Source organism: Equus quagga, chromosome 5 (assembly GCF_021613505.1).
Source record: "Equus quagga isolate Etosha38 chromosome 5, UCLA_HA_Equagga_1.0, whole genome shotgun sequence".
Taxonomy (NCBI): domain Eukaryota; kingdom Metazoa; phylum Chordata; class Mammalia; order Perissodactyla; family Equidae; genus Equus; species Equus quagga.
The window spans coordinates 61,077,826-61,103,526 of NC_060271.1; the positions used below are offsets into that span (position 1 = coordinate 61,077,826).

The 25,701-nt window shown below is 55.3% G+C and overlaps 1 protein-coding gene across 1 annotated transcript; it reads left to right on the top strand.

Moving 5' to 3' along the window:
- The first annotated feature begins 968 nt into the window (after window positions 1-968).
- On the top strand, window positions 969-25,302 carry LOC124239624 (myelin and lymphocyte protein-like). The gene is made up of 4 exons (XM_046661812.1): window positions 969-1,034; window positions 19,572-19,793; window positions 20,913-21,038; window positions 25,074-25,302. Exons 1-4 carry the CDS (start codon window positions 969-971, stop codon window positions 25,158-25,160), a joined length of 501 nt encoding a protein of 166 aa, XP_046517768.1. The 3' UTR covers window positions 25,161-25,302.
- The last annotated feature ends 399 nt before the right edge of the window (window positions 25,303-25,701 follow it).

Genomic DNA, 25,701 nt, shown 5'->3' on the forward strand with positions numbered 1-25,701 from the left:
GGAGTGTGATACTTGTTTAAAAATAAAGTTAAAAAAGGATGAAGAAATTGTGGTCCAGAAAACAAAAAACAGCAGCAAAGTGTAGTGGAAAGACATGGGGAGGGGGAGTCTTCCCTCTGCAGAGCCGCAAGGCCGCCCCCTCTGAGAGAAGGGCAGGGATCTGCTCCATGCCGCCCTTCCTGTCCCTTGGATTCAATGCAGATCCGCCCCAGCGCCGCCTCCACCGCCCTCCTCCGGGGCTGGCAGGGCTGAGAGCGGCCTCCTCCCCTCAGACAGACAGAGTGAAGCTCCAGCACCGAGTGGAGCGGACTGTGGGTGCAGGGTTCCAGGCGCGGGCTCTGAAGGTGCAGGGAGAAGGAGTGGTGGCCAGAGGTGGTCTCGACAGCGCCCCTGCAGACCCCCAGCCTGCAGCTGCGGGCAGGACCAGGACCTCGTCCCACTGCGAACCTGGACGTGGAGGTCGCGCGTATTAACACACCCAGTGGAAAAATGAAGGAGAGCCAGCTTTAGGGCAGTTAAAGCAATGGGGACCCGAGCGGTGCCGCGGTGGGGAGTTTTGGGAGCCTAGTAATCAATGGTTATCGTTCTTAAGGGATGGTGATCCCCTGAGAAGAGGGCAAAGCGAAGCGTTCCATCAAAGTGGCTTTTCCTTCTCCCCACGGGAGATGGCGCCCGGAGGTGGGACGCAGGAGTCAGCCTCCCGCCCCAGCTCGGCAAGCCCGCTGCGCGCCCTCGGGCGGTTCAGGGCGGTGCCCGAGGCACACTGGCCGGGTACCTTTGGGCGCGCAGAGCCAGCTCGACCGGGGCGGGGCAGGCGGCGGCTTGAGCTCCTCCTTCCTGGGTCCAGGGAGCCTTCGCTCTTAATCCGCAGGCGGGGGGAACGCGCCACTGGCCTCTGAGAGCAAGCGAGCGGTCAGCGCGGAGCCGGAGCCGCGCGTCCTGTCCCGAGGCGAAGCCAGCATGCCGGCATGGCCGAATCCAGCGGCAGCGAGGTCTTCACCACCTTCCTCTACGTGTCCTTCATCTTGGAGTTTGTGAGTGGTTGGCGCGCCCGAGCCGGGGAGGGAGCGGGATGCGTCGTGGGGCGCGCTATCTTGGGGGCTCCACACAGTGGTCGGACCAGATCCTCAAGTTGCGCGGCTCCCGGGAGCATCAGATAGCGGGGCCAGGGTGAGGCAAGTGTCCCCCACCCCAGTCGTTTGGCCCCTTCTAGACCAACGACAATGGGAGAAAAAGTCTCCAAGATTTAGGTGGAAAAACCAGATTCGCAAATGGGTCAGATGTTCGGAGCAGGCCCGGGTCCATCCGTTGCGCGCTGGTTCCGAAGCTGCGCTCCGACCCGCTTCCCATGGGCGCAAAGGAAGCCCTGATGGGAGAGTGACGTCCTTGTCGAGGTGCCCAGCTTTGTCCAGGGTTAGGATTTCGTTTACAAAAATCAGCAAAAGAAGCCTGAGCATCACCAACCGAGGTTTGGGGATTGGGTTGATGTGGGAGGAACTGAATCCAGATGATTCTCTTCTGGCTTTTGAAAGTTCTGGTGAGAGAACGTATTTGCCACAACTTTGATCTGGAAATAATAAAACAGGCCACGTTTGCTCCATCACAGTCATTCTGCCCTATGTGTGGAGTGATGGGAAGGGAGGGGCTAGCATGGTGGTCCAGTGCCTTGGCTGACCTTGAACAGTAGGAAGGCCCCTACCTGTGGTTGGTCCCTCCTGAGGCTGGAGCCCCACAGCTCCCCTAGTGGCTGCGGGAAAGCACTTCCTACCCTGGGCTCCTGGTACAGTGCCCGCTGTGTCCTTAGGCTTCAGACAGCCCTCAGCCTAAACTCCCCAGGAGCCACAGGCCCTTACCTGGGAGGGGCTGCTGTGTGTATTCTGTGGGTGCTGAGCGATGCAGCCTGGGAGACTCTGTTCCCAGCACCCCCGCTGCAGAAGAGTTGGTTGGAAAAGAGTTTGTCCAAACCCGACTGTTTAAAAATGGGACCCAGCTTCTTCTTGCCTGATTGGAGGCGGGATGGTGTGACCAGCACAGGGAGCAGGTTCTGTCATCAGTGGAGGGTTTGGGGAAAGGGCTAAGGGGACCGAGGTTGCTTGGTGGCACCGTATCACTGCATTTGTGAGAGCTGAGTTGAGCTTACACCTGCGTGTATCCAGAGTGATGTCAAGTCCTGGGGCCAGCCAGGGTCAAGGAGGTGACATCTAGAAGAAACGCTGGACAATACTGTACCCAGCCCCACCATTTATAGATAGGGACACCCAGACCCCGAGTGGGGAGGGGCTTGCACCCACTGGAACATTCTTTCCCCAAGTGGCTCCTCTGGGTGTGTCTATTCAGCACTTGGCCTGTGCTTGCCCGAGGCTGGATGTCTGAAGATGAGCGCACAGCGCCCAGGACACAGGATGAGTGGTCGTGGTTCCTTCAGAGGCCACTGTGTTTACAAAGGCAGATTCATGACCAAAGAGATGGTGGCTGACAGTGAGGTGTGATGGGCAGAGGGATTTTAAGCAACAAAAGGTCCTCCTAGTGTCTCTTCAGTTGTCTTAATGAGGGGTTTCCTCTGCCTTTGCAGCTGTTTGGGGAGCACTGTGACAAGAATCATGAGAGGGTGTTAGGTGGGCTTCATGCAGAAGACTCTGGGACACCTCCTTCTCCTGCCTTCACAAGAGCTGGCTCAGGTGGCAGCAGGAGATGGCGGGTGGGGGGGGGGACCTGGCTTCACAGAAGGCACAGCCCAGTGCCCACTGCCTCCTCTCGCTGTCCCAGCCCAGAGGAAGGAGTGCCCCTGGGGGAGGGACAGCCCAGCCAGGCAGGGTGATCTGTGGGGCAATGGAGGAGCTGACCTCCACCCCCACTTCCTGGGAGATGCTGGACCCCTAGCTGTCATCTCCACATTCTTTCCTCCTCTCTAGATTGGGGGCGGCTCCCAGGGAGCAGGGAGAACAGGAAGAAGGCAGACACCAGTCCTTTAAGTTTCCTGAGCACACTTTGTACATACACAGCTGGATGTGCTTTGGTGTGTGAAAGAGCAGAGAATGAAAGGGCTGGAGGAGGCGCTGGCCACCCTGGGAGAGTTTTTTAAAATTATGGACCATTACACCACAACAACAAAAAGATAAAGAAGCCAGTTAGAAAATGGGCAAAGGACTTCAATAGACATTTCTCTAAAGAAGATATACGAATGGCCAATGAGCACATGAAAAGATACTCAACATCTTTAGTCGTTAATCAAAACCAGAATGAGGTACGATTTCACATGAAATTAGGATGATTATTATCAAAAAACTGGAGAATAGCAAGTGTGAGCCAGGATGTGGAAAAATTGGAGCCCTCACACATTGCTGGTGGAAAGGTCAAATGGTTCATCTGTTGTTGAAAATGGTTTGGTGGCTCCTCAGAACAATTACCATACGACCCAGCAATTCCACGCCTAGGTTTATAACCAGAAGAATTGAAAGCAGGGACCTGAATAGGTAGATGGACATGCGTATTCATAGCAGCTCTATTCACAGTAACCAGCAGGTGGAAACAGCCAGAATGTCCCCTCAATGGATGAATGGACGAACCAACTGTGATCTATTCACACAGTGGAATATTACGCAGCCGTAGAAAGCGAGAAAGCACTGAGACATTCCACACAGTTGGAAACACTGTGCTGAGTAAAAGGAGCCAGACAGGAGGGTCACAATTTGTATGATTCCATTCATATAAAATACCCAGAATAGGCAAATCCATAGACAGAGCACAAACTGGTGGTTTGCCAGGGGCTGGGAGGAGGGAAATGGGGAGCAACTGCGTAATGGGTGCGGGGTTTCCTTTTGGGGGATGGAAATGTTTGGAATTAGATAGAGGTGGCAGCTGCACAGCATCGTGAATGTGTTAAATTCCATTGAACTGAGCAATTTAAAATGGTTAGTTTCACGTTATGCGAACTTCCCTTCAACTTTTAAGAAAACAAAAATTAAGAAGCATTTCATGGGCCGGCTCTGTGGCCGAGTGGTTAAGTTAGCACGCTCCGCTGCGGCGGCCCAGGGTTCAGATCCTGGGTGCGGACATGGCACCACTTGTCAGGCCACGTTGAGGCGGAGTCCCATGTCCCACAACTAGAAGGACCTGCAACTAAGATGTACAACTATGTACTGGGGTGGGGGAGGTTTGGGGAGATAAAGCAAAAAAAAAAAAAAAAAAATTGGCAACAGTTGTTAGCCCAGGTGCCAATCTTTAAAAAAAAAAAAAAAAGAAGCATTTCAAATATTACAGAAAAGTATATATAATACTTTAATAGGCACCCATGTAATTATCACTCAGCTTTGTCAAATCTTAATATTGTGCCTTATTGACTTTTAGTATGAAGGAAATAAGCTTTTCAGGTGGCTTGTAAGCCCTGGATGTGCCGCTGTCTTACTCCCCTCCCTCCATCCTCGGGAGCCTCGGGCTGGATGTGGTGGTCCTGACGCCCAGGCAGGGTCAGCCCTTCCCTGCGCCCTGACTGCCTGTGAGCTCCACAGGCGCTGTTTTCTGTGTTTTCACACTTCATGGAAATAGTGTCGTCCTGTCATGTCCTTCTGCAGTGTGCTTTCCATGCAACGGTGTTGAGGTTTATACACGTTGATGCTGTTTGTCCATTCTCCTGTCAATGGACATTTTGGCTATTTCCAATTTGTGGCTTTTTACTGTTGCAGACGGCATCACCAAAGAACATTCTTGCATTGGCCTCTGTGGTTACATGTTGGGAATTTCTTGGGGGACACACAGAGGATTGGACTCGCTGGGTCACAGGGAACGCACATCTTCATCTTCCCAGAGTTACCACATTGCTGTCCAAAAGGGTTATTCCAGTTTACACAGCCGGGGAGCGGAGTCACTGGGAAGCTTATAAAGCTTAATTAGGCTCAGAACCGCCACTTGCTCAGGCCCCTTCCAAGACTCAGACTCATTTTCTGTTATTTTATAAAGAAGATCCCCAGGCTAACCCTGGACCTTCCCGACTCCCTCCAGCAGCAGAAGAAAGTCCCTGTTGTTCCTCATCCTGGCCACACCTGGTGGCATCAGACTTTGTAATTTTCTGCTACTCCAATGGGTGTGAAATGCTTGATTAGTTTTTTTTTGAAACATTGGCACCTGAGCTAACATCTGTTGCCAACCTTCTTTTTTTTCTCCTTCTTCTCCCCAAAGCCCCCAGTACATAGTTGTATATATTCTAGTTGTGAGTGCCTCTGGTTGTGCTATGTGATTAGTTTTTAAATCTGTCATCCAGCGAGTTGATTACTCACAGTTCCTATTTCCATGCCTGAGCTCCCAATAGCCTGGGAGGGGCAGATGTGAAACCCTTGGCCTCCAGGACCAACAGGGTGGGGCTCCCCTCCCCTCCCAAGGCAGGGACACTGCCCACCAGAGCAGGAAGGGCGATGGCTCAGGGTGGGGCCTGGCAACCTTGCCCTGCCCAGCACCCCACCCCAGAGTTCCTGCCCTCTGAAAGCTCAGGGTCCTCACGGGAGGTGGAAGGCAGCCCAGCCAGGGCTGTGACCCTGCCTCTCTGAGCCCCCGGAGCCCGCAGGCCACGCTGCTGTTGCAGGCGGTGGGTCCCAGTGCACCCCACACAGGCCCTGGTGGAACGTCAAGGGTCTCCCCTCCCCACCAGCTGCACCCAGGGCTCTGCTTCTGGCCTGTTCCCTGTCCCCACCCAAGGGGGACATTCCTTTTGGAACCACAGTCTCTGTTTCTTCCTCCTCCTCCTCCCTTCTGAGCCAGGGGCATCCTGACCCTGGGCCCCCATGCACAGCATAGGATGTTAACCTAGGATGCTGTTTGTCTCAGCTCTGGCCAGGCCCCAAGAGGAAACTTCTCTCACAAAGCGTCAGAAGGTATCCCCCTGTCCCCGCTTTCAGAATTTGGGGAGGAAATGCCTGGAAAGGGGTTGTGAAGTCACTAACCCGGCTCCCTCCCCCCAGCCTGTGTGCAGTGCAGCCCCTGAAAGAACGGCTGGAATGGAGAGAACATTTCTTTGGACAGAGTCTGCTGGAGTGCCACCCCCTCTCCAGGGCGGGCGTCCCCTCCTCGCATGCCCCTCAGGAGCTTGGGGACTCAGAGGGGTAGGGTCACCTGGGGGAGCGACCTGGAGTCGGTTTGTAGTTTCCATTCTTACAGTGAACTGGACGTAGTAGTTACTAACATGAGCCTGTGTCTGTGACCTAAGGTGACCGGGGACTTTTTGTTATTAGAAAGTGACCGAACAAGTCCTGGGACCTGCCCTAGGTGCTCACTTCTCTGGGAACAGTGGCCCCCAGAACCAGGATCGGGCAGTGGGGTGGCGGGCAGGGTGACAGAGCAGCTTTCTGGTGGGTGTCCCACATTCCGGCTCCACTGAGAAGGCCCCATGAGGACTCCTGGGCTGAGAGATGTAGAAGCAGAAACCTGACTTTCCAGAGGTAGGAGGAAACTGAGGCTCCGAGAGGGGTGGCAACTGCCCGGGTGCCCCGGTCTCCAGGGTGGGACTTCTTGCAGTGACAGCAGGTCATGTCCAGGTTCCTGCATTCACTCAGACACCCAGGATGAACTGCCCCCCCAGGAGGGATCATGAATAGGGGACCCTGACCAACTGGGAGCCCTGGGCAAGGCCTGTGTGGACGAAAATAATCCATAACCAATCTATAAATGAAAATTTGGGAGAGTTTATTCTGAGCTAAAATGTGAGGTCCATGGCCCAGGGCCTTTCTTCCCAAAGGAAGAAAGGGCGCCAAAGAAGTGGAGTGTACAGAGTGTTTATATACCCCCAAAGAGAATGCTTCATATGTGATTGAAATGTCCTTTTACGATAGCCGCGAGACTGCTCTGTCGGCACAGCGATTGATGGACACAGCAGAGTGGCAGGTCTGTTGTCTCAAGCTGGGTGGTCACAGATGAGCTGGGTGGTCACAGGTGAGCACAGCAATCAGTTCCTAGCCTAAGGAAAGATGCTTATCCTTAAGGAAATGCCAATGTTGGGGAAGCTGCACCTTTATCTTCAGGCCCTTTGTTCTTGCCGTAGGAAATGTTTAAAGCAGATATGCAATACATCCTCAAAGGCCATATCAGGCCCTTTTGGAAAAACAAAGTCAGGCCGAATTAGTTTTACACCAAGTGGCTTCCTCATATACTCCACTATATCCTATTGCTTGCCATTTCTATTGGTCACCTGTCCCCTTCTCTCCTTCCAGGGAGTGAAGGGACAGCTCAGAGCCACTGGGGAGCTCACACCCCCTGGGACTGCTTGTCACATACACACCCTGGAGGTTCTGAGCCACTAGGGCCTGGGTGGGCCCAGGAATCTGCATTTGATAAGCACTGCCCAGCCCCCATGGATCTGGCGAGGTTTGGAGTGGGCATCGGTAGGCTAGGCCACCCCCTCGACGTTGTTATGGGGGAGAGGACAGTGGGGACAGTTCTCAGTGAGAGGCTGAGGCAGGAAGCCAGGGTCCTGAGGGTCTCCAGGGTTCAGGGCAGGCACCCTCTCTGTGCTGCCCAAGCCAGGAACCCTCATAGAGTCCCCAGAGAGTGGGGGCGGCCCTGCTGGCCAGTGCAGGACAGTGGGCGAGGCTGGCCTTCCCTGGCTGTGCCCACTGACCCCTGGCCCTGTGTCATCTTCCTGTGCTGTGGGCCCCTCTCTTGGCTGTTTAGAAGGGGTGAGGACACTGCCCGGGTTTCTCCTTCCCCCTCTCTAAAGGGGGGAATTACAGGCAGAGGTCTCTCAGGGGTTTGTTCTGGGAGTTGAGAAGTGACTTTTCCTGTTTTCTAGAACCAGGGGCCTGCTTTGATCAGCAGTCAGTGAGTCTGAGCTGTTCTCTGGACACTGTTAAGTGTGATGGTGGGGCTCATGCGTGTGTCATCACAACCAAGCTCCGCTGAGAAAGATTTCTCTTAACCTTTCCATAAGTCACTCCTCGACCTGACCTGACACAGGTGGGGTAATCTCTCTGTCCCAGTGCTTTCAGGAAAGAGCAGGAGGGTCCCAGATGCCATGGCAGGGAGAGCTCAGGCTCAGGTCAGACAGGGACAAAGGCTGACTGTTGCACCCACAGGCCCACAGAGAGTGGGAGAGTACATTGGGCTGCTGGCCGAGGCTGGGTCTGCAGCCTTAGGAATGGATGGCTTTGCTCTGGGCTCAGGCACATCCTCTGAGGGAGGGGTTGGGGTGGGGGACTGGGTCCCCTGGGGCCTGCCTTGAGGTGGGAGGAGGCCAGCCAGTCTAGACTGGATGGGGGCTGGGGGCTGACTCCTGATTGATTCAGAGCTGAGCCCTGGCTCCACCTGTGACACAAGCCCGTCTGGGCTCTCTCCTGGCCTTTCAAGTCTCAGTCCCTGGAAATAGTGTTCAGAATCAAAGGCCACCAAGGGCAGGCCCTGATGAGATGGCTCAGCAGGTGTCCTCCTCGGGTGCCAATGGATGAGGACAGTCCACCAAGGGCAGGCCCTATGAGATACCCCAGCAGGTGTCCTCCTCAGGTGTTGATAGATGAGGACTGTGGGTGGGCCCCCTTGTCCCTGGAGCACTGATGCCATGGGAAAGTGTGGCCGACTCCTCACAGGTTGCAGACTGTCCCGGGAGCAGGAGCAGCTCCCTGGGTTCTCTGCGTCCTGGGCCCTGACTTCCCTTCTGCATTCTGGTGGAAGGTTTGGTTCCTGGTTGGCTCCTGCTGGGCCCCAGCAGCATAACGACTTCCTAAGGGGATGGACTGGCCTTGATTCTCTCCTCCAGGCTCTCTAGCACTCCCAGCTCATTAATAGCTGCTGTTCTCTCCACACTGGGTCAGAACCACCCTTGTGTTTAATCCCTGTAGTGCACCAAGGCCCCGGGGCCTGAAAAAATATGCAGGAACCAGAAGAAAAGCCTTGTCACTAGCCATCACACCTTGATCTGCACAGGCAGTGGAAGAGGAAGGCCCAGGGCCACCCAGCCCCTCTCAGCTGACCTGAAATTGCACCTCAGAGTCTCCCTCCTGTTAGAAGGCTGTTGGGCTGGAGAGGAGGGGGCAGGTAGAGGAGGAGGAGGGGGAGGACCCTGCAACTCCTGGATCCACCTTGGAAGGAGGCCCTTAGAGGGCCCAGGGCACAGGCTTTGGGGGCAGACACTCCAGGAAAAGAGCAAAGGAGGAAGGACAGGAGATGAAGGCCACATCCCGACCCTGGCAGTAGGTGTGGGGGTGGGGTGACAAAGGTCCTGTTGATGGCCCCGGGGATGAAGACCCCCAGGCCTGTGCCTGCCGAAGGGGGAGCGATGTCCTTCGGGTTTGGATCTTTTGCTTGTTTTTGGTCTTAAACACACACCTTGGTGTTCTTTCCTCTGAAGGGACAAAGCCTGTTAGCCAGTGGAGGGTGGGGGAGGGGAGGCTGCCTGCCATCACCTCCTCATTTGACTTCTTTGCTCCTATAGACCCGGGGTGGCTGGGAGCAGGACGAAGGCTACGGGGCAGTCTCCTCTCCCTCCATGTTACTGTTCTCATGGCCATTTCCAGAGTTGGCCCTACACACGGGAGGTTTCATGGTGAACTGCCCATGTGTGGCCTTGGGTGACTGCCACACACAGGGCCGTCCTGACCAGATTCCACAACCAGCCTGTCAGAGCTGGCCCTCAGCAGCTGTGGGAGTGTGATCGGGCCACTGTGCCTCAGTTTCTGGATCAATGAAGTGGGCTATAATAGCATCCACCTCCAGGATTGCTGTGAGGACCGAGTGAGTGTAACATATGCAAAGCTCTTCAAACCACATGGTGCCTACAGCTCCTGCCCAGTAGCTATTAGGTGCAATTATCATTAATTTACTAATAAGTCAAACACCTGCTCCGATCAACTGGCTGATCCACACTCAAAGGGGGCAACTGCAGGAGGGGCCGTAAGGCCGATCCCCACCAACTTTGACCTTCCATGCCCTTCCCGGGCAGGGTGCTCCAGGCAGGGGGAGAGTGAGATTAGGGGGTGGGCGAGGCTGTGGAGGCACATGTGACTTGTCCCTGGGGTCCCCAAGTACTGCACAGACACCACCCTCTGTAGGGCTTTCCAGTGGCTCCTGTGCTCGGAGCTGTCCCCGGTCAGCCTGATGGGGTGGCCAAAGGGAAGAGGGGGCTGTAGCAGTCCTGTCCTGCCTTCTGCCTTGGGGGTGGGGACTTCCTGAGCCTCTCTCTGCGCTGTCCTGCCAGCCTGGTGCCAGGCCCCGTTAGGGGAAAGCTCTGAATTCTGGGAGCCAAGCAAATTGCTGCATCTGCCTGAAGGCCAAGGAACCAGTTCCCAGTGGACCCAGGATCAAACCTTTAAAACTGGTTTGTCATTGGTGTCAGTGCATCACCATTTGGGAAGGCGTTGGTTCAGGAGGGGGCAGTGTCTGGCACATAATCGTGCCCACCTCCCCAGCCTCCATCCCGCCCTGCAGCTGCTTGGTGATAAGCCAGGGACGGTTGGACTGAGGGCCCTGGCAGGAAGGAACCACCCAGCTTTTACATTTTAGGACTCTTTCCAGAACCAGCCCCACAGTCCTTGCTGATCTCCATTTGTGATGCTCCTTTGGTGTAGGTTGCATGGTGGGGCTAAGTCCTCTGTCCTTCAGGCCTGGCTTACCCAATGCCTCCACCTGGAAGCCCACCCTGCACGCACCCCTTTCCTGTCCTGCAGGCCCTTGCTTGTGGTCTGTCTCTCACCTGGACCCTGAGTCTACATGTGTCCTGGCCCAGATGGTGCCCTCTGAGACACTTGTTCTCAGCGTGCATTGGTGGGAAAGGGGTAGGGTTTCGTCTCCCACCTGGATAATTTTTATGAATCACAAGAGAGTCCTTGACCCCAAGGGCAGACAGAGGGTGAAACTGACAGTCACCACCACTCCAGAGGGAGACCCCCGGGACCCTCAGGGGAGTGCCAGGCCTTTGATGGCTGGTTTCTTCTCGCTGTCGGCAGTTGCACACCTGTTTTGCTGGCAGACCACATTGCTCACCTATTTGGTGACTCCCATCAATACTTTTTGTTTTTCTTGCACCGAAGCCTCTCCCTCTCATCTGGTCTACCTTTCCATGGATTTTGTCTTTTAGAGGTGGCTTACCCATATTTTTCATGGAACCTCCTTGTTTCTGTTCATCCTACAGGTAAATCCAGTAGGTACAGTCGTGGTGGGGAAACATTTCCACCTAGACGAGGACAGGCCTGTGTGAGAGCCCCAGCTTTGTGGTCTAGCGGAGTGTCCTTCCCTCAGGAGCTGGTGACTGTCCTCTGCCTCGGGCGGGAGGCCGACACTGGTCAGCGATCGTCCATCATGCTCACGGCCAGTGCTGTGGAGCAGAGGGCTAGCGGGTGCTACGGAGAGCAGACTGCCTGGGGACTTCGGGAAGGGGGGAGGGCTGAGCAGGGCCTCTCCCAGGCCACACTCGCCCTGGTAACATCAGCTACAGACTGGACGCCCTCCTCTCTCTGTGAATCCCAAATCTCTGTCCCTCTCTACAAACAGACTCAAGGCCCCTGAGTCCTGGGTTTGCCTTCAATGTAGATGAAAGGACACGATCTAAGCTGCCTTGGGAGGGATTGTGACAGGATAGGTCCCCTGTAAGGAGGGAGCCTACTCATGAAGGGTCTGGGAGGGCAGAGCAACTGGAGCAGGTAAACTGAGTCAGGGGGCCTCAACACCACTGCTTGTTTTCACTTTGGGAGCAGCCACAGAGCTCAGATTCCCAATAATTGGCAGAGTGGGAGGGTGTCCTCACACAGGAGTCTTCTGCCTCCCTCCAGACATGTCCCCTGGGGTCAGAATAGGGGTCCTGTGCAGATTTCTGGGCCCCGTGTCCTGGTCAGAGGAGCTGAGCTGTGTTCACCCTCGCTGGGGCCCCGACAGTGTCACCAGGACCTGACTCTGCCCTTGCTGGACCCAGAGCTGCTCCAGTGGGTCTGGTGGCAGCACTTGAAGAGAGAGGACAGGAAGGGAGAGGTGGGCTCCATTTATTTGTGTGTGTCTTTGAATAAAGTCTGTCTCCCTGGATGGATCTGCCCTCAGTGCTGACCGTGGTCATGGTCACTCTGTGCATCTGTTAAATGCATGAATGCATGAAGGAATGAATGTATGAATGAATGAGCAGGTGAGTGAGTAGCAAGTGAAGGAAGCCCCTCTGTGGACTTGCTGAGCTGAGGTCCTCCATACAAGGGGTGGGGCTCACACAGAACCAAGGGGGCTGGCAGAAGCCCCTCTGGGTTTGCCTCCTGCTCTCCCTGCCTCTCAGGCCCCGGCCGCCCTCAGCCCCGTTCTCTGGGATCTGGGAGGCTCCAGTGTGTTGGGGGTTGGTCTTTCTCCTCTGACCTCCTCTCCGTGCTTCTCCTGCCCCCTGGGCTCATGTCCTCTTGACTTCACCTTGATGCCACTGCCCTTCCCTGCAGGAGCTCATCCTTAACCAGCCTCCACACACACTCACACACACACACACACACACACACACACACACACACACGGGACATGCCCTCTACTCTAACTCACAGAATGACTCACTTTTGAGTCAGCAACCCTTGGAGCTGGGACTGCTGGGCCTCTCCTTGGGCACACGGTCACTGTGCTGGTCAGTCCCTTCCACAGCACCCCTCCTGGCATTGTGTGGTCCCTGACTGCTGACAGAGCTCAGTGGGGACAAAGGCTTCCAGCAGCAGAATCTGGGCTGCTGATCCTGTGGCCTTGGGAGAGCCCCCAGGGCCCAGAGCACACAGCAGCTGGGACGAGTCTCATCCGGTGTGGCCAGCTTTTCTGTTCCTTCCTGGAGGATGACTTTTGCCCGTCTGACCTAAGTGACAAGATGGCTGAGTGCTGGGTGCACAGCCTGTGTTCTGTGCTCAGAGTCCTTTACTTCTCGAGTCCAAGGCACCAACTCCTGTCACACGCACCTTCAGGGCGCACCCCGTGCCCTCGGAGCTGGTGGGAGTTCTGACGCTGGGCTCCGAGGGGCCGCACGAGCAGACGTGTGTGTGGGAAGTGCTCTGTGGTTCACGTCTTGACTGATTATTGGAAGAGGCTCTGCTTGTGGAGACCCTGACACAGTAAGATGGAGCCCCCGAGAAAATCCAGAGAATTTGAGCAATTCCTCTGCACTGACCTCAGGTGTCCACGTCCCGCAGCAAGAACACTGGACGGTTGTGCCCGCGGAGCTCCTTCAGCCCCGCACGAGCAGGGGGACACCACAAAGATCACAAGAACGTGCCGGAGGATCCCTTTCCCTTTGTGACCGAGGCTCACTGTTTGCAGGAGGACTTGCTCATATTTTTACGTTCTTTGTGTTTTCTTCAGCAAAAGGAGACCTTTTCCTCAACTTTCAGTTTCTGGGTGATCATAGGGTTTTCTCTTTTTGGTGATTTTGAAGGTGCCTTTAAATCCTGGGTTGCACCCAGGTGAGGAGGGGGTCCCTGTGCACGGTGAGATCCTAGCCCTCCTGAGATGTCACGTGGTTACAGGGGAGGCTCTGCCTCATCACGACAGCTGTGACAGCGAGCACTTCAAGTGCTCCCCACGTGCCAGGCTCCCGGGCCCAACCCCATGAGGCGGGCACTGCTGTTATCACTGTTTTTCAGAGAGGGAACAGAGAGGTTTAGTAACTCCCCCAGGGACAACAGGCCACCCAGCTAGTAAGTGACAGAGCTGATTCAAACTTGGTAACTCTGGCTCTAAAGTTTACACCTTTCACTGCCCTCACCTGCCTGCTGTGGATTAATTCAGAAAGAAAAAGAGAGAATCTTCTATAAGTTTACACAAGAGCTCCCCCCATGGCTATCTCATGAGGAAATTTTTTTCACAAAAGTCATTTGATCGGGCAGACCACGGATGTAAACTCTATTAAGCCTTTGGAATTTTTTGTCTCGTTTTGTACATTATCCTTGGTGCTTAGAGAACCTCAGCTCTGCTCAGCATCCTAAACTGGACTGAATTAAAGATGGGCGGTTTCCAGTCCTGAAACACCAGGGTGGGTGGGGCCTCAGATCACCAGGTCAACCTCATTCACAGACGCTGAGGCTGGGTCCCAGCGTCTAGAGGACACCCAGGGACGACCTAGTCTCATGTTCAAGGCAAGAGGGGGACTGAAGCTTATGGAGAGGAGAGGGGAGGAGTGAGTTTGCCTATGTCCAGGCGGGAACTGCAGGGCATCAGGCCGCCGTCGCTGAGCCGGGCAGGGCATGCCAACAGCAGGCGCTTCTTCTTCTGTCTGACAGGGTCACCAGAGCATCGTCCACAAGCTCATGTGGTGTAGACACATCCCCAGGCCTTTGACAAAGAGCCCGGTGTCTGTTCCCTGTCCTGTAACTCTGCTTCTCTGCAGTCTAGTCAGACCCTGGCCCCAGACCTGGGCGTCGGTGTTCTTCCAGGTGTGTCAGTGATTCCAGTGTAGACTGAGGGCTGAGGACCACAGAGCCTTAGCCCAGGCCCCGCCCCCATTTTCCAGCTTGGGGACCTGGGCCCAGAGAGAGAGCTCCACCAGGTGACTGTCGGCCCCCCGACTTAGAGACCTTCTTCTGAGACCTCACCAGACAGCTGCACCCTCTCTGGTGTGGAGGACGGTGACCCAGGGGCAGGCGGGGGTGGGGGAAGTCTGGCCTGTACTGTAGACAGAGATGAAGGGAAACTGAGGCCGTGCCTGCACTTGTGCGCCTGATGTCTCAAGGTGATCGCCTCTGAGCATTTGCCACCTGGAGGCTGGGAGCCGCTTAGAGTTTTCTTTACGAAGGGAAATGCTTGAACCCTCGCCCACCCCTTTGCTTTTGACAAATATTTCTCCAGCGGGGTCCTGATGTCAGGATGGGGTGGGCTGCTCCCTGCCCAGGAGGCCTGGTCTCCCTGGGTTTGGGCACAGCACCCGCTCTCCCTGGTGCTCTCTGCACACTGAGTAGGGGGAGGGCGGCAGGCGCTGGCTGTGTCCGTGATTCCCGCCGAATCCCAGCTTTGCACTGAGCGGGGCCTGGAGGTCTCCACACTGGCCGAGCGATCAGTTCTTTCTCAGGCTCACCCTCCCTCGAGCCCCATTTCCTGCCACTCCTTGTCCCCCACCTCGTGTGTGGCTCCCCGGTCTTCGGAAGGCCTGACTGGTGCTCCAGCATCCTCTGCACTCGGTGTGTACGCTTCCCTCCACCTGGAGAGCTACTTGGTGACCCTGTGGCCAGGTCAGCCAGTGACGTCCACCTCTCCCTTTGGGACTCCACGCCCCAGTCCAGGCTGCTTGGCCCATTCAGGCGGGCATCATCCTGCATTGTACCGGGCTGCCTCTGCGTCTGTCTCCACTGGGCTGTGGGCCTCCTGGGTGAGCAGTGTCCTACCCCAGTTGTTGGCTGGTGCTGGGCATGGTGCCAGAGCTTCACACTCACCTCCATGGTTTCAGCCAGTTTGCACCAGCCCGCAGTGTTGGGAGACAGCTGAAAAATCCCGTTACAGACGAGGAAGCCGAGGCCCAAGAGGGCGAGTCCATGCTCCAGCTCCTCCAGCACATGCGGGCAGAGCCCCTCTCCAGGGCTCACGTGCAGCCCCGCCCATGCAGATGCTGTGTGGGTGCAGGTGCTGCGGGAGCTGGCATGTGCCCGGGAGGAGTGGGGCCTTCACACCTGCACAGCTGTTCCAGCTGTGACCCCTTCCAGCACGCATCTGCACTGGAGCTCTCACAGCAGCCGTGTCTGTGTCCAGGGTGCTGTTCACAGACGTCGAGCTGGAATAGAACCTCTGTTCTCAGCCTCGTCTCTTTTCCTTGCTCCACCCGTCCTCTCTCAGGGGTGTTCTGCACCCACCTCAGCCCCTCCCTGGTGGTCCCCTGTGCAGGTCGCCCTGCATTTCTCCCCTGGGCACCTGCTGGGCAGGGCTGTGAGGGATACAGGGCAGGCCCACTGCCCATCTCCTGGGAGCAAAAGCCCAGGGTTTAATGATTTCCTCTGTGTGAGGACATTCCCTTCACATGATGTGTCACTTAGGATATGTTTCTGGGACAGATGGGGCCTGGTGGCATGTGTCCTATGAGAACGTCCCTGGGAACCAGAGGTTCCTCAGCCCCTCCCAGTTGGAGGCTCCAGAGAGCTGAGCCACATTCACTCAGTGTCCCCACACGGTGGGTCAGAATGGCCGGTGGGCTGTGCTGTGATGGTGGAGATATTTCGTAAAGGTCCCCTTGAGGGAGAATTTCTCACCTTGAAAGACGTTATGTTACATGAGAGAAGCCCATTAGAAAAGTCCACCTTTTATTATATGAGTCAACTCGTGAGAGGTCAGAACAGGGGAATCCATAGAGACGGGAAGTGGATCAGTGGTCACTGAGGGATGGGAGGGGTTGAGGGGGCCATAGCTAAAGGGCACAGAGTTTCTTCGAGGTGACGAAAATGTCCTAAATTGGCTCTGGAGATGATGGCTGCACATGTCTGTGATCATCCTAAGCCATGAGTTGTCACTTTACATAGGTGAGCTGTGTAGTGTGTGAGTTCTCTCTCATTAAAGCTGTCTAAGAGAGAGAGAACTTCTCCCCGCCATCTTACCATGAAACTCAGTGCTACAGAGAAAGCACACAAAGAAAAAGTCAGCATGATTCTTAAAGGCCCTTTGCAAGGTGGTGCAACAGAGGCGGGACAGGGACCTGAGGTCCCAGGGGGCAGGGCTGGGATGGAGCACAGGGTGGGCTTTGCTCCTGTGGACGGAATTCTTACCAGAGACCCCAGGGATCTGCATAAGGGTGTGAGTATGTGTGAGTGTGTGTGTGTGAGTGTGTGTGTGAGAGAGAGAGCGTTCCTAGGGAGCTGGAACACAGTCTTCCTCACACTGGTGGAAGCTCACACCCAAAGCAGGTGGAGAGTCGGGCTAACCTTGAAGCTTCCCTCTGCACTGGGGGCCGGGAGCTCAGCCCAGAGTTGAGGCCCCGTCTCGCTGGCGCTCACTCAGGACTCTGTGACGAGCACTCAGTGTGGGGACTGCGCTCTGACTTCCCCTCACTCTTCCTGCCTTTGATTCCTGACCGAGCCACACGGGGAGGAATCGAGCTGAACGAGGTGCAGGGCACTGAGCCTGAGACCAGGGTGTGAGAGCCGCCTTCTCAGATTGTGCCACTTCCGGGTACCCCGTGCCTTAATTTACTATGTATTTTACAGTTAATTTTTCCAGAATAACTGTATCACTCCCTTAAGAATAAGCCATGCCCTTCTCCAGGTCACCTCTGCCTGCCCGTCCTTGGAGCTCATGCTCTAGGGGAGCTCCAGACCCCTGGCTGTCCCCTGAGCCCTTCTCCTTGCCTTAGTCAGGAAAACTGAAGAGAATGACAAAGAGAACTGTTTCCCCAATGTGGCATTCAGTGTCCCTCAATGCCATGTCCACTGGCCACATACAAGCACCTCGGGCTCGCTGGTCCCCATGTGGGATTCCATCACTGAGGGCTCTCCCCTCTGCGTGCAGTGCTAGCTGCTCCTCTGGGATTTGGTCCATCAGCTGCTTGTTTGGGCACACCCATCTCCCAGGAGACCCTGAAGGCCAGGGAACTAACTCAGACACTGACACACAGCTGGACGGGTCTTCCCTGTGTCCCACACCCAAGAGTCAGCTGTGAGCAAGGGGGACCTCACCCCCTCCCTCACCTGGTCAGGGACAGGGCCACTTTGTGACTAACCAGATGCACCTGTCTTGTGCTGCAGGCTGCAAAGAGGCAGAGCAGGGCTCCCTGAGAGCATGTGAATGGGGACCTAGCTTAGATTGGTCCTCTTTGGATGATCACCGGTTGACTAGCAGAGGACGCCTAGGAGAAGTGTGTCCCAGGCCCCTGCCTCTGCCCACGGGATGGGCATGCCCGATCCTCCCTCTTCTCCATGCCACACTCTCATGCCTTCTAACTCCTAGTCTGTGTTAACCATCAGCACACTTATGTGCCTGTGTCAGTGCCTGTAATTGAAAAGGCCAAGTAACCCTTTTAATCTTAAAGGCAAGTGTGGATGAGATCGACACACATGTTTTATCTGTGGCAATCTGAGGATCTGGATTTAACTGATTTTGCTCCAATTAATGAAAGGTGTAAAGTATGTCTCTCTGGCTCTGTCACGTGCCTTCCTCCAGGCCATCTCAGGTTCATCAGTACAGGAAGTCTTCTGGGCAGAGATGCCCAGATCCAATTCATTAAGCCCAGCTTGGTTTTGATCACTCCAGATTCTTCATTGCGCTGATTTTTCTACCAAATCTGATTCTGTCCTGATGCTTCTCATCTGAGAGTCTCGGAGAACCCCTGTGAGGACAGTGGTGTCTCTTACCCAGCAGGTGGGCAGCGGGACAGGGAGACGAGGTCAAGGGACCACTTGAGTTCACACCACAGGGGCCGTAGGACTGGGAAACAGCCCATCCTCAGCCCCCAGATGCTCAGGAGGATGTGCCAAGGGTCACAGCACCTTGGAACCTGTGACTGAAAGCCATCCCCCCAGTGTCCCAGCACACGCTCAGCACAGTCCTTATCTGAGTGGGGACGGTTGATGAGGCTGAGCTGATGTCATTGGGATGAAGAGGGACAAGCAGAAGGGAAGAGACGTACAGAGAGTCCCAGCTTGGGGTGAGCTTGTCCACAGGGGGAGCGGGACTGTGATGCTGAGGGGTGTTGTGACCCCCACGTCTGTCCTTATGCTCCTCTTTGATGGGGGCTCACTGACCCTGTGAACAGTACTGGGGTGTCTTCCGGGTGATGATGGGGAAGTGCTGCTCTCATGCCATCCTTGGTCACCCGAGGAGCCTGGCTGACCTGGGCCCTCTCTCCAGCCCCAACGCCAGTACTCAGAGCACTTCCTGGACTTGGGGATTTAAGGGCTCAGTATTTTTTATGGGGCCGACCCAGTTGCACATGGTTAAGTTCAGCACTCTCCTTCCGTGGCCTGGGATTCGTGGGTTTGGATCCTGGACTTGAAACTACACACCACTGGTCAAGCCATGCTGTGGTGGGATCCCACATACAAAACAGAGAAAGATTGGCACAGATGCTAGCTCGGGGCCAGTCTTCCTCACCAGAAAAATAATACTAGTCATAGTGTGGTTAATATATTTTGCCAGTAAAGACCAAAGCAATCTTCTGGTCACTAACATTTCATAAAAGAAAGTATATTTTTATATAAAAAATACTACGAAGGATATAATCTTAGAATTAGCTCCTCTAATAACAATACTGGATGATATAAATCCTTTCAAGGGATGATGAATTACTTAACTTTCCTCTGACTCAGTTTCCCCATCTGACAAATGGGTCAGTACCTTGCTCGTAGGATTGTGTAAGGACTAACTGAGTTAATATTTGTAAGCCGCTTAGGAGAGTGCCTGGCATATAAATGTGATATAAGTGCTTGTTACATAAAAAAATAAAAAAGTGTATTTAAAAATTGAATAAAGGCAAACATGCAGAGCACTGGAAAAGACTGAGATTGGCAATCAGGCTAGACCCTGCAGGGCTGAAAGAGTCATTCTTGGTGAAGAAAATGCCCACCACTGTTCTCTGCCTCTTTCCTGTATTTCTGCCCCTTGTGCCCCAGTGTGACCTCTGGGTCTGGCCCTTCCTGGCCGTGGGCTCTCCTGGTCCTATGCTCACCCTGCCCTCCTTCCCTCTGCAGGTCTTTGGGGGCCTCGTGTGGATCCTGATCGCCTCGTCCCAGGTGCCCCTCCCCCTGGCCCAGGGCTGGGTGATGTTCGTGTCTGTGTTCTGCTTCATAGGCACCACTGTCCTGCTCTTCCTGTACATGTGTGGCAGTGACAATGAGGAGACTCCCTGGTTAACCGTGGTCTTAGGCTATGTGACTGGTGCCCACTATGTGGAGAGTTTCTGGAGGAAGCTGGTGAGTCCCGGCCCTGGGTGTTTGAGGGGGGTGTGTAGAGCCATCTCCCCTGGGAGGCTGGCTTTTCCAGCTCTGGCTGAGGCTGCCCTGTAGACATCTCCCACCCATGTTCCAAGGCTGAGCTGGCTGGGCCTTCAGCTCCTAGCTGTGTAAAGCAGCCCGGGGCTCCCTGCAGCAAGGAGGTCAGGAAAAGGTGACGGCAGAGGTTGACTGTCACCGTCTGCTCTGCTTCCTCCTGCGTGACTGCCTTTTTCATGGGTAACCAGCTCCCCAACCCCCTCCCATGCTGCCTCCCCTCCAGGGGCCTGTTGGCACCTCCCATCATGCAGGAGGACTGGTTTCCATCTCCTGGGAGCAGGGTCCTGGGGGCTAGCCTGGGCTGCCCACTGCGAGGCCATGCACACTGCCCAGCTCCATGTCACAGCTTCTAAAACCGGCTCACCATAGAGGGAGCTGATGGGGGAGAGAGATGGCCTGTGGTCTCTGTTCTGCATAAATTCTGCCTTGAGGCCCATGAAGAGGGTGAAACTTACACATGGACCCCTGTCCCTTACGTCCCCTGGAAGGGGTGGGGCCATTTGGCCAGGCCTCTCACTCTCAAAAGGTCTCCTACTTACACTTGTGAAACCACCTCCAACTACAGCTACTCAGAACCCCAGTCTAGTGCTGTTTTGCTTGTAAACACACCTGGACACCCCTGCCTCCCCCTCTCTCCCCTGCACTGGTCACTGAGGCCACATCCGAACCAGGACTGTGACCATGTATGACACTTCTTGGGTCCAGAACCAACTTCTGCCTATTCAGTCCCAAGCTGCCCCCCTCACTTGATTCCCCCCTCAGGGGAGAGCAGCGTCCCTTCTCCACTGAAGTCCTTACTCTGCCCCCAAACCAGCGAGATGAAACTCAGCTGGACCAACGACCTCTGTGAGGAGGGGGTGGAGGGTGTAGTGATGGGTGGATGGGGTGGGGGGAGTCAAAAAGTAGCAAAAGATGACCAAGGGACCTAAGCCACGCTGGACGAGGACAGGTGGGCTGGATGGGCCCTGCTGGGGCCACAGCTGCCCCACATCCTCACGTCTGGGCTCCCGATCTCTCTGACGGCCCTTTCTGACCCTGCAGGATGCAGTCTGCCATAGTACTGCTGCCCTATTTTACCTCAGCGCCTTCATCCTGGAAGCTTGGGCCGCCAGCACCATGAGAGACAGCTTCACCCAGGAACATTACCTTGAAAACGTCTTTGCTGCAGTGAGTCCCCCGTCAACCTGCCGGTGCTCACAGCTCCCACCGCCCACTGAAGGGGTCTGAGCGGAAGGCTGCCCGAGCCCTCCTCTATGATTTTAGTTCACCAACTTTTGAATGAAATAGACCTTCCCCTCATCATGAAGACACAAAGTCATGGAGAAGGGAGGGGACGTGCCCAAGACTCCCTTTGTCACCCGATCAGGGCTGCGCTGCCCAGGCCTGGGCTCGCCTAGGGTCCTGGCCTGGGTGGACTTTGCAGAGGGCGGGTGTGTGAGGACGTGACCGCTGATGCCCGGCACCATCTGAGCTCTCCATGAACCATCGTATTGAGCCCTCACAGCAGCCCTGGGGTGTGGGCGCTGTGTCATCCCCATTTCACAGATGGAGAACCAGGGCACCACGAGCAGGATAACGTGCTCCAAGGTCACCGGGAATGGGTGGGGCTGGTGTCAGGCCAGGTGCCCTGTCAGCACCCTCAGCACCAGCTTGGAGTGAGTCTGGCCCCTGGGTGTCCTGGCCCCCTGAGCGGTCTTCCATGGAAGCACAGTCAGGGGCGGGAGACTGAGGCCTGGGGTGAAAATCGAGTGGCCGGGGTCTCCCCAGGCCCTGGCTCTGGGCGGGGTGTGGGGAGGCCCTTCTGGGCCCAGTGAGTCCAGACCCCCAGCTGTGGGTGTTTGCTGTGTGATCAGGCCTCGGCTCCTCGTGACGGCGTCTCCTGCCCCACAGCTCTGAGCAGCTGTGGGAGGAGGAGGGGCCGGAGGTCACGTCTCCACAAGCTCCCCGTGCACGTCCCTGTGCTCCCTGAGCCTCGGCCTGCTCCTCTGTGAAATGGGACGGCGATTCCTGTCCCTTCCCCTCGAGGACTGTGGATATTGAACAGCTTCCTGCCAAGGCCTCACAGGAGCCCTGGGGGAACAGGGCTTGAGCCTCATTCACCCCGTCAGCAGAACAAACGCGGGGGCCGACTGTGTGTGACTGGGGGGCATAGTGTGTGCAGGTCTCTGAGCTCTAAAAGGAATGTTCTCCACTGCGGGCCAGACCCACTGATGGGGGAGGTCATGTGAGGTCATGACCTGGATTTCCTTTTTAATGGGATGGAAGAGAATGCATTGTTTCACAAAACCTTTTCCAGAGCTGTGCATGGTGGGCTTGCAGCAGCATGCTAACTCACCATATCGGATGTATTTCTAGCCATGGTTATTGTTTAAACAGTAAGAAGACATCAGCTCCAGGAGCCAAAGCTGTGCCGTCCCCCCATTTTGGAGAGGACAGAGCAGAGGCTGAGAGAATCCCACAGGGTGGGCACTGTTGGGCTCTGGGGAAGGTTCCTCAAAGTCATGTCTGCTTGTCCCTGTGGGCCTGTCCCCTGCCCCACGGAAGCCACATGCTCCTCTTAAGCTCTCAGCCTACTCTCCAGGTCCATTAACATGGCCACCTCATGGTCCCTGCACCCCTCAAGTGTCCCACAGTGTGGGAATGTCTCCTGTATTGGCTCATCTCCCAAGATGGCTGGTTTCTAAACAGTAGCACAGCCAGGCAGCCCCTAGGATGCTCTTCCTTCCCTTGGGAGGCTGGTCATCCACTTCCTTCGTCAACCTTCAAATGACTCTGTTTCATCTCCCCCTCATCTAGAGAGCCTTATACCTCCCCCATCCCAACCCTAGAAGCTTCTCTCCAAACAGACATCATCAACGCATTTGCCAACAACTTCCATAAAATTATTGCAGACAATGGTAATGAAATGTAGATGGAATGTGACTAGTGGGTCAGCACTTGTCGGAACAACATAGATGGGGTGGATCAATGCCCCTGCCCGCTGGGCAGATCTCTAGCTGAGAACCACTGGGCTCTACCGTGTTCCGACTTCTCTTTTAGTTTTTAGTAAAATGCAACACACATCCAGAGAAGTGAGCAGGATGCAAGTGCACAGCTTGATGAACTTCCATAAAGTGAACCCTTCTGTGTAACAAGCATCCAGATTAAGAAATAGAGCATCATAAACAGCTCCCAGAAACCCTCTTCCTGTGCTGCCGCCATCACTGTGCGCCCACACCAAGGATGACCATGGGCCTGATTCCTAGCTGCCTAGCTCGATTTTTCCTGCTTTTGAACTTCATGTGACTGGAATTGCACAGTGTGTGTCTTTTCTCTCTGGCTTCTTTCTCTCCACCTTAGGTTTGTGAGGCTCGTCTCACTGTTGGGTGGAGATGCAGTGTGTTTCTTCTCGTTGCTGTAGAGTATTCCATTCATGACTATCCCAGCGTCTCTTTATCCAGGCCACAATTGATTGTGTCCCCCTTTCTGTTAGCTGCTCACGAGAAACGTGAGCACGCCCAGGCAGAGTCAGAGTGCCAGAACCAGGGATCACGATGTTCTCAGCAGGCAGGGGCGCTGGGCTGAAACCATCAAGGGGAACATGAGCCCGGTTCAATGTGTAGTCCCACCTTTCTGTTCAGAATATCAGCTGTGTCCGTGCACAGGGGAAGGAGTCCTGGTCACTCAGGGTTCAACCCCAGACCCTGCCCAGCCATCACACGGCCTCCCATGGTCTCGGGGAGGCCCATCCGGGCTGTGGGAGGTGCCTCAAGACCTTCTCCACCCACCCCTGGCCTTGGGGAGCATCTGGCCTGCCTCTCGCCCTCTGTGACTCCTAACTGGGACCTGCCTCAGGAGCTGAGCTTCTCCCCTGTTTGCTGACAGCAGAGTGTCTGCACCAAAGGATCCCTGGGGTTGGTGGGAGCCGACTGAGGGGAGCTGGAAATTTCTGCAGAAATCTGGAGGTTTCTGGATCCTAACAGTGGGGAGCAATGATGGCAGCCATTTAGGGAGAGGGGTTTCTGAAAACCTCAGGATGTCCCTTCATGTCCCTGCTGTCCGTGTCCCCAAGCTGCCATTTCTTGCCCTCGCTTGGAAAATAAGCTCTGTGTCCTGTTCCTGTGGGGACTTCTGAGGCTCCTCTGCCAAGGGTTCTCGCTGGGTCTGGAGCTGCCCGGACAGTAACCTGCTCCCGCCTGATGGGCTGAGGTGTTTTGGGGGGCTGCTCACCCATGGTGACCGCTCCTTTCAGGTGGGCTGCCTCAGAGTTCCCGGATGAGCTCTCTCAGATGTGTGATCAAACACTCGGCTGACTCATCACTTCTGGCCAACGAGGGTGAAGGGTTCGCCCTGTGTGGGGCGGGAGAGGGCAGGCCCAGTGACGGCTGGTGTCTGTGGGCATTTTCACGGGTCACAGACGCATAGCCACCCTAAGTGTCGTGCCTGGTTGGACACTCCTGACCCCACGCCCCAGGTCACAGATCCAGGAGCAGATATGGGACTTGGGGTAAGCAGGCCTTTAGGAGTAGATGGTGCCCAGCGAACCCAGCACGTCAGGGGCTTGACAGGCCACGGGTGACCGTTTGCCACCTTTCCAGGGCCTTTGTTCCCATTGTCAAAACAGCTGACTGCATCTTCCCAGCAGCTTTCTCAGGAGCCCCTCCTTTGCAGAATCTCACAATCCCGCCTCCCTATCCCTCAGTCCTGTGAGCCTGGCTCCTTGCCCGTGTCTGTGAGATTATGACCCTAGAATAACATTCTGATGGGTGTGAGGACATCCAGGCAGCATCGAGACCTTGATCAGAGCCAGCAAATGCTGTGTTCATGTTCTCCAGCCGAGGCCACTGGGCTCACAGCTGGTGGACCTGGCTCTTCCCGGTGTGGAGGAAGCAAGTTTCCCATGGAGAGCAGTTGATACTCACCTGTGAGTATCGTTTGAGGGGCCTCTGAGGACCCCCATTTCCAGTTGGTGGCACCATGATGCTGATGTGAGATGGCAGATGCCTGACCTTGCACGCCACATCCAGTGGGTCGTGAGGTCACCTGGAGCTCTGTGCCAAAAGCATTCAGGGCCACGGCTGGGCTCAGCCAGAAAGCACATCTGTTTGAGTGACGGGAAGCAGTGGCCGTCCAGACAGTTCATGTCTATTGTCCCAAGCACCAATCTAGCCAGCCTAGTGTCGATCAGGCATGCCCATTAATGGTCATTTATCTTGTTTTCAGGTGTTTTCATATGTAGCCACTCTGCTCTACATGGTCCATGCGGTATTTTCTTTAATCAGATGGAAGAAAGCAGCAGAAGAACTTTAGCTGAAAACCCAGATGGTGACAACTGATCGGCCGCCTTCTGGCATAGCTTTTCAGCATGCAGAAATGCTCTCCATGGTGGAAAAAAGAAACCCAAAGAAGAGCAATGCTGTGTGTCTTGAGGGTGTTATGCAGACTCTCCCCTGTCCTTCCTGTCAGGGTTGGGACCTGCTGCGTTTAACCTCCTACTCCTGAGCCGTCTTTCAGGGTCATCTATTTGTGAAAGGGGGCGGTGGGGTGGAGTGTGGGGACTGTGATCTGAGAGAGCGTGGAACAAAGATCCCTGCTGAGCCCTGGACCGGATCTTGAGAACTCTCTGCTGGAATCTTCCACAGGCTCTTTTGAGCCCCCATCTGGTGGCGTGTTTCTAAGTCTTCATGGAGATTCTACCTGTCATAGGATAAAACTCACCCAACAAGTACTTGCAGATGTCCACGGTGAAGATGATAAAGCTTTGAAATACTTTACAAAGTGCCTTTATGTTCAATACTTTTGTCGGGTGTTTTGTGGGTTTTGTTTTGACTCCCCAGTATCAGGACCATTA

What these genes read in the sequence shown, in the direction of transcription:
- LOC124239624 (XM_046661812.1), top strand. Translation starts at nt 969, where the DNA reads ATGGCCGAATCCAGCGGCAGCGAGGTCTTCACCACCTTCCTCTACGTG. An exon ending in TGTCCTTCATCTTGGAGTTT is followed by an intron (nt 1,035 to 19,571) that starts GTGAGTGGTTGG and finishes TTCCCTCTGCAG; the next exon opens with GTCTTTGGGGGCCTCGTGTG. An exon ending in AGAGTTTCTGGAGGAAGCTG is followed by an intron (nt 19,794 to 20,912) that starts GTGAGTCCCGGC and finishes CTGACCCTGCAG; the next exon opens with GATGCAGTCTGCCATAGTAC.